Here is a 15,430-nt window from a genome sequence, read left to right as displayed (position 1 = left end):
CCTGAAAATGGCAGACACAAATCAATCTCAATCCAGGCTCTCTCTTGATAACTGCTGGAGGGGAGGCGATTGAGTGGCACCATCTACCCGTTCCTCACTGCCACTCTTGGCAGTAAGGAAGAGTGGGAAAGAGTGTTACTGACAAGGAGTAGGTAGCTGCAGTGAGGGTGTGTGTGCGTGTGTGTGCGTGTGCGTGCGTGTGTGTGCAGTTGAGCCTGTCTACTTTAGAGGCTTCATAGTGATAAGCTATGAGTCACCCTGTAATAGGTATAGAAGGGAGGAAGGAGCCAAGGCACACGGAGACCTGCAGACTTGAATTTACTCAAGTGAGTCAGCAGTACTCCTCGTTCTTTAGGAGGAACTCCGATATAGTTACAAAGACTTCCGTTTCTTCATTCCACAAATACACACTTGTGAAGTGCTGCCTAACCTTATTACTTCTCTTTTATTATGCACCAACCCTGGTAACCAGGGCACACATAAGCCTTAAAGGAACAGCTTAGATTTAGGGGGATCCATCACCATGTTTTCATTAATCTGAAACTATTAACAGTTGCCTTTCCGTTGCCTTAGAATGAGCCTTTCATATCTACATACAGAGTGGGTCCTCTTCATGGTTACTACAGTAGCCCAGAAAGGTCAAACCACGCACAGGCGTTTGTTAATGGAAGGCCACAGTATTTCTCCGACAAGCTTGGAAAGGTAGTGGTGATTGGAGGGGTATTCAGTTGGATGCAATCTGCAACCTCACCACTGGATGCCACTAAATCCTACAACCTGCGCCTTTAAACGACAAAAACAACCACAGTGAAAAAGACGTATATATGTATGCTCTGTTGAGACCTCATACTAGGCTTTCTCAGTTCAACACACATAAATACACTTTTTAGTGAACAAACACGTGCAGATGCAAAATCAATACACAATTGTATCACACACACACACTCACACCGTCATTAAGTTGACATCTGTGATCGCAGACCGCCAGACTGTAATTGCTGTGTTCAATTCTCCATCGTGCTGCTCATGAGGGTTCAGGCTTTAACTGACACTCAAAGAGATTAAAGGGGTGGGCCGAATGTCATGAACATCTGCGCCACCCAATCCAATACCAAGGTCCTTATGTTGTGAAGCTTTGATTTCTTAGTTTTGTTGTGTGTGTGTGTGTGCGTGTGTGTGTGTCAAAAAGCTGTTGATTTAACTCTCGCATGGGTCCTTTCTCCTTTGTTTTTAGCCATGCTGTTCGCGTGGCGGATAAGGTCTATCACTTTGATCCAGATTGAAATATCTCGACAAATACTTGATGGATTGCCATGAAATTTACGACAGGTATTCAGGATCTCTCGAGGATGAATCTCTGAATTTTCCTTCAGCACCACCATCAGCTCAAACGTTTTTCAATAGTTATTCATGGTGTAAGATTTGACATTGTTTTTGTGTTCATTATTTTAATGAAACCATCTGAGAAGTAAAGAGGGAGAATCGTTCTTCAGAGGAACTGTTCACAACTCAACCGAAATGTCCCAATAGACAATGATTTATTTTTTGGAAGAGGCCACAAGCCAAAAAGGTTCGGAACCATGGTTTAATCTTTCATACTGCAAAGTATATTTTATATATTATTTTAATATGTTTTTTGAACTAACTAGATACTAGAAACTAACTAGAAACTACATCTGTCAGATAAATAGTTACAGTACTTCAGAATTTAAGAAGAGTAAATTAAATCTTTGTTCTTCTATATGTAAAAGCAAACCGCAGTGAAGAGCGTGCACAGATATATGACGAAAGGAAAGGTGGAGTAGGAAAGAGGTTGGCAGATTAGCATCAGAACAAAGTAGCCCTCTGGGTAAATATAAAATCTCAAGTGCTTTAAAGATGGCCAGCTTCAGTTAGAGTGATTCAGGTGAAAGGGAAGTAGAATAAGATGTTGAGGAGGTGACTGCATGATTCCTCATGCAGACGTGGTTATTATAACTGAGATTAAACAGATAAACAAGGACATTACAATGCACGAGCAGGCACAGCTCCTAGATTCGTCTGTTGAATATGAAGTGATCCATAAACATGACAGGATTATTTCTGACTTTAATGTCTGTTCTGTAATGTTGTTGTGTTACAGCTGTTAAACACACCCTGGAGGCAGCTGGACAATGTGCATGGGGGCAAACATCCGGACTGTGTTTTGCACATGTCACAAGAGGTCACAAGAGGTCAGAAGTACGCAGCACAGAATGTTTTCTCTCCTCAACAGATGGTTTTAAAAGGAATTCGGATATTTGCATTCTCTTCATCCTTCAACTGATAATGGCTTTAAAGTGCTCAAACACGCCCGTCAGCAGAGGTTCGACTTTGATTGTTTTCAGCTGCGATTTGAGAGCATATGAAAGCAAGACACCAGTAATCATGTTGTATCATGCCCTTGTCGAGGATTGCTCTAAATTTTGCATCTATTATATGTTTATTGTTGCAACCAGCTGTTGCCAAAAGAGCAAAAAAATATACTGGAGGTATTTGTGAGCAAATGTATTTGACTCCATATGGCATGACTTTCATTACCAGAGGACAGAGAGGGTTCCTTAGAACAAAAGGGTAACTCCAGCACTTACTGGCTCTTCCTTTGCAGATTTCCTTGTAATCATGATTTCAGTCTGTGACCTCTCTGATTAGCTGTGTGATTATTTTTTTTAGCAGGCAGGAGAAGGAGAGGAGGAAGGAGTGGCGGGTGTAACTGTAAGATTGCGTTAAGTGCGTGTGTGCATAGTGTATCTGCAGCACAGTGAAAAGCCAGTAAACATCATGAAGTCCTTCATCACGCCAACGATGCCCTTGAAGTCTTTTTCCTCGGTCTGAATGATCACCGTCAACCCCAACAAAACCCCTGCACCTGTTCACACACAGACCAGGACACACACACACACACACACACACACACACACACACTAACAGTTGATCTTGAGCTTTGAGCCTCTGATGAATGGATTTGAATAATGATTAGATCATCATATTGCAGGGGGCGCAAGCATTATAAGGTTTCTTTTCATTTTCAACATTACAAACAAAAATTATTTTGAGAGAGAGCTGAACTTTATGTTGTTGTTTTTTTGTTTAAAGTAAGGCTCTCCCCAGCGTTATTCTGATTTTTTTTTAATAATGCAACATTAATAATGCACCACGATATCCCAAAATCATTAAAGGGATAAGAAAGGAAAACATATGTTTAGGTTGCACAAAATGATGTTGTTTCTTGCTTGTTTTCTTGTGTAATACGAGACTGTTCAACCTCTAACCTCGCTTCAAATGAATCAATCTGTAAAAGTCCCTATATGGTTGAACTGCCACACAAAGGCTATATATAATCTGTGGTGAGGGGGCACATGTGCTATATTGCTTTCATTTAAGCGGTCACAAGTCACAACGGTTTGTAACCACCGCCTTAATCCGCAATCACTGTCCTTCGCTTCAGTTCTCAGAAAGCGATGAAACCGTATTAGTAGTATGGCTCCGAGCAAAATAACAGCTCCTCCCAGTGTATTCTTTTTGAAAAAGTGGTTTCTGCAGTGCCATTTGGCACTTCCTTTTCCATCTCTGTACACTGCTGCCCATTGAGAATCCTCAGGGGATGACAAGCTGCTGACACCAACACCCCCCCTCTTTTACCTCCTCAAAAAACCCTGCGACCCAGAATGTGTGCCAATGTTGGCATCATTTTTGTTAAATGTCACCACAGTGTGTTTCACATTTGGGTTGCGGTGGTCTGCTGGCATGGGACCCAGTGTCACTGATAGACTCACCTCAACTGTGGTCTGGCAACATATTGTGGCCCCGCTCTCTTCCTTGCTCTTTCTTTATTGCTCAGGTCAGCAAGACACCAATGAATCAGTCCATTTACAGGCAGCTGAGACAGGAGGTGAAGCGATATAGAGGAGGCTCCATATTCATGCTGCCAAGGTTGTGCTTTTCTCTCCCTATCACCAACACTATCTCCATCCGCTGCAGGTTAGAGGGGATTGGTTATACGCAATTCATTCTTTTTGACTCTTGCAAACTTACTTTGTGACGTGCTGACAGTGCAACAGAAGCCCTTTGTTCAGACAAATTGTTCAGACAATATGGGGGTGTACAGACCATCATTCGCATTACATGCATAGATGCATACATTAGCATCCTGCAGCAGCAGACTCTGCCACAGCAGGCCGGGATGCTGTTGAGAACTCTTATTCAATAAGCGCATAATGAGTTTCACATTTTTTTTTGCTTCATAATGTGTGGCCTCTAGAGTCTAAACCAGCAGAAATAGTAACACATTTGCTTATTATGTTCGTCATCTTGCCAAGAGTTAAGGCCTTTATGCACAAGGGAGAAAAAAATTAGGCATATTTATGAAAACTGTTGCTTTGCAATTCACCAATCTGTAAATACTGTATCAAATGTGATGTATGTTCTTGGTTTGTCATCTTCAATTTTATAGCTGTTTTGTTTGTATTGAGGTGCTGTGACACCCAAATGTTCCCCCAAATGTTCCCCCAAAAATGTATCCGTCTGCCTGTCAGTCATGACAATCAAGTACAGTTTAACTCTGTCAGGGGTCTAAAGCAGGAACGACTCAGTTGTCAGTTGGTGCACCAACTGAGCTCTTCCCTCACCTCCTAATCCCAACTGTTATTGGCCACACAGTGTCCCTCTTAAAAGTGTGTGTGTCTGTTGCCTCTCGCCTCTTGTCGCCCAAACTGACACTTCCTGACTAATGGAGGCTGCATGAAGAATTACTGTCTGCTTCTTTCGGGATGAAATGACCTCAAAATGCACATTGAATGTCACTGGTCAGTCTGGTGATGGAGACTGAGCCAAGATCGGAGCAGGAGGCTGGCTACGGCTCATACGCCACACTCCCCAGGACACACGCATGTTGAAAATGGCAGCTGGTCATTACTGAGTTGATCGAGCTGATGGAGACTTGGACAGACATGGAACTCATGGCAGCAATGATTATTAACACATAAAACTGTTGCACTTCATAAACTCTTGTTTAACTTTTCCAAAACTCACTCATGCTTCATTTGTTGATCTTTTAAAACATACTCATACACAATAAAAGGTGATGCTGCACCTGCTGTTGTAGTACATTTTCCATGGAAACTAAATCATATAAAGCTGTTGTAATGAATTTTATGCTAACAATGGATCAAATGATTTATCATGTCAAAGGGATTGCTCTAGAAACCTATTTTACATTGTGTTGTCCATTCCATCTTCAATTGGTTTGTGCTGAATGCATGAGCTACAGCCTAAAAGCAGCTATAATATTATTCAGGATTCAGGATTTCCTAAAGGCCAGAATATGTTTATACACATTTCCATTAAGTCCCGCTGAAGGTCGCAGACTTACAAGGCCTTTCAGTGTCGCCCATGTTCAGTGAATAGAGAAACAAGCTGCATGGACATTGCGCAAGATCCCGTGACTCCACCAGTGAATGCATTTAATCAAGTCCAGAGGATGTTCGAACTTAAAAAATGTGATATTCATTTGTAAAACGTGTATTTTATCATGTTTAGAAGCAAAAAAAAAATTACTTATTAATGGCAATTAATAAAAAGCAAAAAAAAGAATGCTTCAGCACAGTGCGTTGCACTTTATCCTGCCATAGGTGCTACGTGACGAGATTGATAAGCGGTAATGTGAGAGCAGCTATTTAAAGACGTCTCACCATCGAGAGAGGTGGTAAGCTGTGAGTCAGAAGGTTTGAGAGCTACAAAAGTCTTTCCAATCACACAAACATGGCCGGGTCTTTCTTTGAATGCAGCTGCGTGAGTCATGTTGAGAGAATTCCTCATCTAAACAGTGGGCCGACATACTAGACAGAGTGTGTGTGTGTGTGTGTGTGAATACATACAGTGTGTGGGAGTCATCCGCTTACTTTTTCTTCTATCGGATGGAAAGGGTGAAATGTACAACCAACAACCTACAACAACTACATGATTATTGACTGATCAAAGTAGAAACCACAGAGATGCTGTGCTGTTATATCTTTCCTTTCTGTGGAAGAGGTTGTTGCCACATTATGCTCAGATTAATTTTGACCGTTCACAGGAATGAGATTTACATAAATCTTCCTCTTATCGATGGAAACTGGAATTCATACGCATTAAAACTCACCTGTGCTTGAATCAACACACAAAGTAGCTTGTGGTGGGCTAATGTAAGCTGTTGTTAGCAAACTTGAGATTTTTCTGTGTAACTGATATTACGGAATCAATTCAGTGATTGTACAACTCTTTTGTCCTTGTGCTGCTGTTTTGGCATTTCACAGATCAACGATTCAATGGTTTTGCCACAAAAGTAAAACAGGAGGTATGTTTCAAATCGTAATCTTTAGACAATCCTTAAACACAATAACTGTTTTTCTTTTTCACCACTTGAGGGCAGCGGAAACAACAACACTGACATACTATTACCTTTTACTGTAAGTGGATATGGCAGACATGTTAGCAAACAGTTAACAAATTTAACAGTTACGGCACAACTTTATAATTCATTTGGAGCTGGGCTTGTGTCCACCTCATTAAATTAAGTCCATTGTTCACTCTCTTTTAGCTCTGTTTTGGTCTCTACCAACTCCTGAAGGAAATAACTGGCTGTTCGACTGGTAAATGTCATCGGCCTTCTCATGGATGGATGGATGGATGGATGGATGGATGGATGGATGGATGGATGGATGGATGGATGGATGGATGGATAGACAAACACACAGACTGACCTTGTGTGAACTGGCTGATAATACCCAGTCTCTCTCTGGGTGCCCTCTGAATCACCCCTCATCATTACACCCTAATGGAGCACAGGATGCAACCCCAACCATTATATGTTTGCAGCTAATCACCTAATTCATAGCACCCACAGCTGGGTAGCAGAGCGTTGTTTTAGCAGAGTAAACATTGCTTCAAGGTCTCCTCTACCGTTTGGCGGAGCACACTTTGATTTGGGATATCTTATAGAAATATAAATTGTACTTTTACCTTGCTTTTTTAAGCTAATGATATATTAACAGTCTGACACATCACGTGGGTACCAGAGCTACAGCCTTTTTAGTACAACATTCCATGATGATGATAAGGTGAATCCATGAGTAAACAATCCACTAATCCAGACTGAGTGAGAAGGAAACGTGCACTCAAAAGTCAGTAATGGTTTGTAGAAAACCACAAAAGAGGATCCAACGACCAAAGAACTGTTGTCCCGTTGCATGAAATCAGAACACAAATGAGCCGCAATAAAATGTAATATTTTAAAAATAATACTCCAGGTTGCAAATATTGCTCTCATCCAAAATCCAAAATATAACTTGATTTCATTTATTTTTAAAGGAGAAAAATATATTGCATGTCTCATTTAGAAGCTCTTATTAATTGAAAACCCCTTTAGATCATACCCTACATACTGTGTGATTTATATAGTAAATCACAGCACTATTTATTCTGACTCTATTGCTTTCTCACCCACATAATAATAACTTAATTTCAGCTCACTCTCACTTATAGTCACTTATAGTCTGAGCAGCTACCTCTTTCTCTCTCTCTCTCTCTCTCTCTCTCGCTCCTCGCTCTCTCTCTCTCCCTCCCCCTCTCTCTCTCCCTCTCCATCAGTCTCGTGAAGTCTTAAGCAGCCGCTCAGTGCCGGGCTGAAGCTGAAGGAGCGCTGTGAGCTCCACAGTTCAAGATTCAGCGCATTCCGCTCAGGTTGACAACTGCTGCAGCTCCTCCACAGCCTGCCCGTATGGAAATACCACCGACATCATGCACCTTTAAAAGCTCCGACAACCCCGTCTTGTGTCTGGCCTGAAGGGGAAAAGTCTGCAAGATCACTTTCCTTGCACCGCTGAGGTGGACCAAGCGTCAGAGGATTTTTTTTTTCCTCCTCCTCTTTTTCGAGTAGTCCGTTTCAATTTTTTCCCTCTTCCGCTTCTCGCAGTCTCGCATTTTTTTTTTTAACTTTTATTTTTTCCTTCCAAAAAAAAAAAAAGGAAGCGCTGCTGTTTCCCCGAGTCTACCCAGCACCCATGAATTCAGATAAAAATGTGTACCTCGGCAGAGACAAAGGCATCATGCGGAAGAGAGCCTTGCTCCTTCGGAAAGGTTGCAGCTTCGAGATTACCAGGTAGGTCCTCTTTTGTTTGAGGGGGACGATTTATTTTGTCTGGGACAAGAGGGCGATCAAATCGGCGAGACTATCCCACATGAACTGCAATCTCCTGCAAAGAAGTGTCACTCTACATATGGCCACGCAATGATTTGTCTTTCACCTTGTGGATGAGGGGGGGGGGGGGGGGGGAGAATCTGCAGTCTTTCTAAAGAGTGTAGTCTGTTTTTTTTCACCTCTCTGGTCAAAATCACATAGTAACGTCTTTTGTTCATCTCATCATTTCTCATCTCAACGCCGTGCGCTATCCATTTCCAACCACCGGTCTGTGGTGGGGAGCGTTACGCACGGATACATTTCGTCTGCACCTGACTCTGCAATGTTGTCAAAGCTTCTTAGTGTCAGGACGCCGTCCAGAGCCAAAACCTGAGTTTGATTGGGCAGCCCAGCTGCGGCTCAATGCCGTCCAAATCATGAGCCTCGGAGAGGCTGAGATTGTGCAGGTTTTTAATACAGGAGATGATTATTTGAGGGATCAAATCACTTGCTGTAGTCGTATGAGGCACAACTGGAGACCTGTGAGTGAGTGAGTGAGTGAGTGAGTGCGCACACTCATCCCGAGGCCACTAAGGCATGAAGGCAGGTGGTCTTGGTGACAGACAGACCACATAATGTGTTGCTGATTTGCCTTTGCAGCGTGGTAAAACCTGGAGATATGCGGCCTTCTGTTTGCATATCTGTTTGCATATCCCAACCTGCTCCCTGTGCGGTCTCTTCTTCAAGTAATGTGTCAGTTTGTGTACTGTGGTACACTAGCTGGTATTATGTAAAGGCTCTCACTTTTACTGACGTGACACACCAGTTCCTTCCTCTTTCCACAAGCACCCGCTGTCCACAAGACTCCCTAGCTGAGCATTGTTTGCCAAGATGTGTGTTAGAGCAGAGTGATTGAGCATGACAGCATGTGATGCCTTCATCAAGCTTTGAGCTGTTTTCATTTGGGATGCAATAAACGATTATCTTCATTATCTACGAAACTGAAGTATTTTTGGTCTGTAAAGCATACAGTGTATACATGCACACTCAATATTGTGTGCATCCTTTTGCAGTTTTCAATATGATATTGTTTTGGAAAAATGAACAATACATTGTGACCGTTTTAAGGTAAAACCTTAGCAAACGCTAGGTCAAAATAACCCATCTGTGCTGGGTAAAGGTATTGTGCCGCTGTATCAAACTAAATTGGCTCAATTCATTAAACGCAGTCATTTTCAGTGAGAGTGAACTTCAGTATATTAGAGCTAAAGATGATGAACAATACATGTCTAGTTGTGTCTGTCTTACAGTCCAAACCTAAAACAATATTCAGTTTACTGTAACGTAAGACTGGGAAAAGCAGACAATTCCCCCGTTTGATAACTGTTTAGATGTGTAGATTATCAAAACAGTTCATTTTCTCTCCATCGGCTGATCAATTAATCAACTCACTGTGGCAGCTGTAGCCGTCATTATCTTGATTGTATTGTTCTGATTACATCACCTCCCTTACTTCCACCTCCACTCTCATTTCCTGCCATTTCAGACAGATCTGCGGAGGTGTACATGAAGTGCAAATGTACTCATGAATCTCGCTTCATTGCTCTTATAGCTGATAACTTTGTCTCAATATGTGTGTGTGTGATGTGAGATGTCTCTCCATCCAGGCTGCCAGGTCCCACTTTCCAAATAGTGCCATGTACTGTGGTCAGGGTGCATGCGGGGGCGAGATTTGGCCAGCTTTGTGCCAAGCACTTGCAATCAAATCACACATCTCTTCTAATTAGCTTGATTTGCCCTGTGTTGTGATGACGGACCTTGTTTCCTCTTTGGCTGTACGCTGTGGACCCGGAGTCACAGTTGTAAGGCTTCCTGGCAGACTGTCTCTCAGACACTAGCAGTTTAACAGACGATCAATCTGAAGTGCGTGGGGGAAATAGACTCTCCGCTATACTGAGGGAATATGGAAGACACTCAAGCAAAGGGCCGCTGCTGAGAAGTCTGTGTATAATTCATCGTACTGCAGAGAGGCATGACCAACACATTCAGACAGTATGTTCAAAAAACGTGCTCTCTCATGCTCACACACACACACACACACACACACACACACACACACACTGGCTGAAGTGTTTCCATATGTTTGCCTGTGGAAGTATGTCATAAGGTAGTTTTATCTTGACAATGATCTGCCTTCTTTTTCTCCTCCAGGCTACAGGCATATTGTGTGACAGTGGTCCTCGGATCCTTTGTAAAAATACCAGAACACACAATGATGTGGAAATACTCCATTACTATTAAAAGTACAGAGGTGTTATCAGCAAGTGTACTTAAAGTATCAAAAGTAAAAGCACACATTATGCAGAAAAATAGCCCCGTAAGTGTTATATTATTTTATATATATATGACATTATTAATTGTAAATGGTGATGCATCAATTCATAAGCAGCAGTTGAGTATTAAGTTAAGCTGGTTGAGATGGAGCTAGTTTTAAGTACTTTATATACAGTTAGGTAGTTTGTAAAATGGTTCCCAACACTACGGGTCGGCCAATTGCCTGGGTCCAGATCTTTGAGTCCGCCTACTTCACAAGTTCGAGTAGACCATTTCGTCCGACAACAACGTGTCATGAAACGTCAATTTCTCGATTTTAAAAAGTAATCGATCAACAAGCGCAGCAGGGGAGGACTAACCATTAGCCAATCAGCCCCAGGGGCGGGACTTACGCCAGTGTTAAGCTGTTGTCAAGCTTTTGAAAAGCTGTGCGCCAGAACCCAGGAGTACTAATAACAATGGAGACCGCTACTGACGACACTCACGCTGCCACCGAGGCTGTTCTAAATTGATTAAAAGGATCGAACAGCACTCTGCTTTGATGTCGAGAAACATTTATTATTTACCTCTGTCATACCGCCACAAGTAAAAAATGAACACAAATCCTCCTAGAAAAGACACGGTTCTATAAGGGAGAATTACCCGATATCTCTGAGTCAGGGACTACAGACATGTCATGGCAACACGACGCCTGTCCCCTGAAAGTGACGATAGATTCAAGCAGATACGTTGGTCTCTAGTGATTGGTTTGGTGAAAACCCAAATCCCCAATGGAAATTGATTTGAGTGGAGGCAATGTCAGACTGAAGAAACGGAGCGTAACGAGTTGACAATTCTGTGGGATGTCAGGCGGGTCGGCCACTTTAAAGGGTCCCAAGATAAACCTGAGGGGACGTGAGATGGTTAACGGGAGAAGAAAGCTTTATTGATTTTTCTGCAATTGCTTTTGTTGTATTGTATGATTTGACCTCTTCGGCCTTAATTATCAAATGAAACCGTTTATAGTGGAAAAGTCTCATAGACATCTGAGGAGCCCCAACTGGACTTGAACTAGCTAACAAAGGTCCTGAACCCCTGATTTAATGTGTTTGCGTCTCTATATAGTTATCATGTGTTTTATATGTAAAGTCTTAATCTGAAAAGTAACTAGTAGTTTAAGCTGTCTCATCTCAAAATGTACTTAAGTACAGTACTTGAGTAAATGTGCTTTGTTATGTTCTACCACTGAGGGGAGAGACGTCTTTGAGTAACGAATCTAAATACAAGATTATTATAAATCTTAACGAGAAGTAAAAATTCTGGTGATTTGTCCTAATCCCCACACGTTAATCTGCTTCAGGTTAAATACGTCACATTATATTATTATTTCTGACTGTGTTTTGGGCACAGCTTCGTAGTGACTAAGCCTTCTCTAACAAAGTCAGCGGACTGCCAGCTGGCATATCGTCTCACTGACAGCAGGAAGCTGCGGAGTAGCAGGTGAAAGCAGAAAATCTGTTCAGGACCGCTGGAACCAATTGTTTGGTCATTTTCCTCTTCTATGCTGGTCTCAGGTGGTTGATAGTTGCAGGTGGCTGTATGTTGTTGTGTGGTCGTTGTAGGGTTGGCTCAGTGAGTACAGTTCGTTCCCCAGCTCCTACAGTCTGCACGTCAAAGTGTTCTTGAGCAAGACACTGAAACCCAAGTTGTTCCTGGGTGCATCAAAACAGTCCACTGCTGCTAAAATAGTTAGGGTGGGTTAAATGCAACGGTCAGATGTCATGTATGTATCTGTATATGACAATTGAAAGAGGTTTTTTTAATGTATATTTGTGTATCTGCAGTACATATGGATACAGTTCAAATATATGATTCATGGGGTGTGGAGCTAGAAAGCTACATGAACTGCTACTGTAACACCTGGATCTGCTACTGAACTGTCATGGTCAAATTGCTTTGTGGGTAATGTAGGCGCCAGATTTTAGACAAGGACAAAGAATGCATAAAATAAAAAAGGCAATATCTCTGGTTCTGCTGCATTGATTTTCTTTAACCGCTTATGACAAAAAAAATGTGAGTCTGCAATGTCATAGGATTGTAAAAGCTTAAAACAAGCACACACGACTTTGGGCAAGTTCTTTGCCCTCGAGTCTGGAGCTTGACAGTCGAGTCTGGATCTCCTCCAGGAACAACATTTCCGAACCTATTTAGCGTTTCTTTCCCATTTATTTTCATAACAATTGCGGCATATCAACTCATGACTCTGGTCTGTCTCAAACGTCTTCCTGTCATCCCCCGGCTAATTGTGTGTGAATGAGATTAGACCACGCGGTGACACATGAAGGAGCCAGGAAATCACTGGCTCAGCTCTGACCACCAACTGGCAGAACAAACCTAACTCTAAGAGACAGAGAGTGCCGGAGACACAAAGGGAAATTATGTGAACAGGCAGTAACACATTCTACGAAAAACAGCAAGCATACACACACACACTGACCACCATGGGAAGATTTTATCAGATGAAGCCGGCATCAAAAAATCAGAAAAAGGTCAGCACCGTGCTTTCTAATGAGGTCAATGGCAACATCAGCAAATTCTTATGCAGTGGAAACTAACCGCGTTGGGAGTCTTTGGGCTCGCTTGTCAATCCATAACAGAACATTTGTAGTTCATTTAAGGAAAGGCATGCTCTGGCAGGGAGCCGAAAAGCCCATTCATCATCGGCGCTAACGCAGGGGCAGTGTGTGATTAGAGCGTATGGTTTAATTTTGTAACTTAGACCTAACAAATACGGTAAGGATGAGGAGCTTGTTCACAATGCAGGAAGGGGGAAAAAAAAGATGGTCTGGATTAGTTTGCTTTGATATGTGAGCTGTTCATTAATCAATCCAGCCCCTCCTTGCTTTTACCGTCCAAGCATGCCTCCATGAACAAAAAGCTTCTCATAGAGCGGCGATAAACTTCCCCCTGCAACAGCGGCCGCATTAACGGAGCAAAAATAGATCCTGCGGCCGCCCGAAACTCTGACAGACTCCTTCCCTCACTCATCTTCCTCTTTACCTGAACCTCTCACTTCAGAGGTCATTTCAGTGCATTTCCTTTTGAAATGCTATCAGCATCTTCATTAACCTCTCCCTCTGCTAAACCCACAGTGGTTTTTTTTTGTGTGACTGCAGTTTCCAGGGGTTTTGCTGTAGTTTGCACAGATTGGCACAAAGACTGGAGCCAAATGTAGCTGAGGTGCTGCATTCAGGTGCTTTTTTTAAAGGAATGGGCAAGGGAGTTTTGAGCATATGTGCCTTTTTTTTTTTTAAAGAGAAAAGGAAATCTGTATTAGAGGTTGTCCTCTTGTGGTTTCCTGGTGAAGCTTTTTACAATAGGCTTCAAAGCAGCATGTGAATGAAGAACATGTGTTTTGAATGTCAGACATGTTTTCTATGGTTTTTAGATCTGAGAATGCAGCAACATGGACAGGACCATCTCTGTAACAGACAGAGGGAAAGTGGTCGTGGTAGGCTGAGTCTCCCTCTGCGTTACGGTCTGTCATAAAGCAGCCAGCCGGGAGTTGAATTGATGGACTTACTGACATTTTTGCTGACTTGGTGCACTCCTCTGCTTTGCATACTGTGAACTCATGTAGCCCTCACACACACACACACACGTTAGCGGCAAATACCACACACAGACTTTTACACTCATAGTTTAGATTGGACAACAGAGAATGAAGACGCAGTGTAGACTGTTTATTAAAGAACATTTTAATTACTTCAATAAAAACATTATTTCCTTTAATCGTTCGGTCGAGAAGTTCTTCACAAAATATATTTTTGTTGACGACACAGAAGCATTTTCTGATCCAACGCCCCTATCAGCTGGTCAACATCATTGTTCAGTACCCTCCAAAACCATTTTAGATGATTGTGTGATGATGTGACAACGCTATGGTTAAGGCTGGGTTAGGTGCAGTCATAGAAACCACTTGGTTTAGTTCGGGAAACATGATTGTTTAAGTTGAAATGAGGTTATGGGATCTTCATTGTTAAATGGAAAGTAAACAGCGGTCTCCTGTGTTAAAGTCGTTGTCTCTACTGTCACTACGGATAGAAGTTAAGTACCACGGCCGGCTGCAGCCCCAACTGGCGCTGACCCATGGGACATCACTTGAGGCAGTTTATCAGATTTCGCACAGCTCCTTTTTCACATATGCAGTGGTAGACTACTCCCTAAGCACCTGTGAAACAGACTTTGATAATCAAAGATGTTGCTTCCAGGAGTTAGGATTGCATGCTCGGTGTTGGTGCAATATTGTATCACTTGTCTGATTTCCATAGAAGGTTGTAGCTGGGAAATTGAAATGGTGTGCAAGGCTGGTTCTGCTCTGCTCAGTCGCGTAGTCAGTCCCTCAGTGAGGTCTGATAAACACTGGACTGTAATCACTCCCATATGTGGCTGCATAGCTCAGCACAACCCGGCACAGTTCAGCCATGCGCACAACGCAGAGCACCGGGCTCATTTAGTCAGAAAAATAGATTCAAATTACTGGAGGAAAAAAAAAAAAAAAAGGAGAGAAAAATCCCTCACTTGATTACAGCCCTATGTACGTCTACTCTTCGACTGAAACATCTGCTTCCATTTAGGGCTTTAAGACGCATACCTACGCATTAAAATGCACTGCGCGCTGCTACGGGAAAGCTTGGAGGCTGGAAAAACATTTCCCATTGTAGATGGCTGGAATAAGCCTAGCGTAGAGCGAGTTGTACGTAAAGCAAGGTATCGGTTGAGATGCAAAAGCCACTTCCGTTCAGTCCTATTCTGTTTCCTTTTTCTCAAAGTTGTATGAACTTTTTTTTTTAAATGTATTTTTCAACCACGGTCACTGACTTTGCGCAAAGGGAAACTGAGTGTGTGTGCGTTGAATTCTGAAAGATCAAAGGAAGTCTTTAC

The 15,430-nt window shown here is 42.4% G+C and overlaps 1 protein-coding gene across 1 annotated transcript in view; it reads left to right on the top strand.

Annotated features, from left to right (window-relative positions):
• Positions 1–8,057: 8,057 nt before the first annotated feature.
• Positions 8,058–15,430, top strand: part of garnl3 (GTPase activating Rap/RanGAP domain like 3) — a gene marked incomplete at its 5' end in the record, with an annotated part of 54,808 nt that continues 47,435 nt past the window's right edge. The window contains one exon of the mRNA XM_079178439.1: positions 8,058–8,155. Within this exon, the coding sequence (XP_079034565.1) occupies positions 8,058–8,155 (98 nt within the window). The remainder of the gene's footprint in view (positions 8,156–15,430) is intronic.

The sequence above is a fragment of the Pholis gunnellus genome (assembly GCF_910591455.1).
Source record: "Pholis gunnellus genome assembly, chromosome: 18".
Classification (NCBI taxonomy): domain Eukaryota; kingdom Metazoa; phylum Chordata; class Actinopteri; order Perciformes; family Pholidae; genus Pholis; species Pholis gunnellus.
The sequence above is the reverse complement of the archived record's forward strand: the minus strand, read 5'-3'. Positions and strand labels throughout refer to the sequence as shown.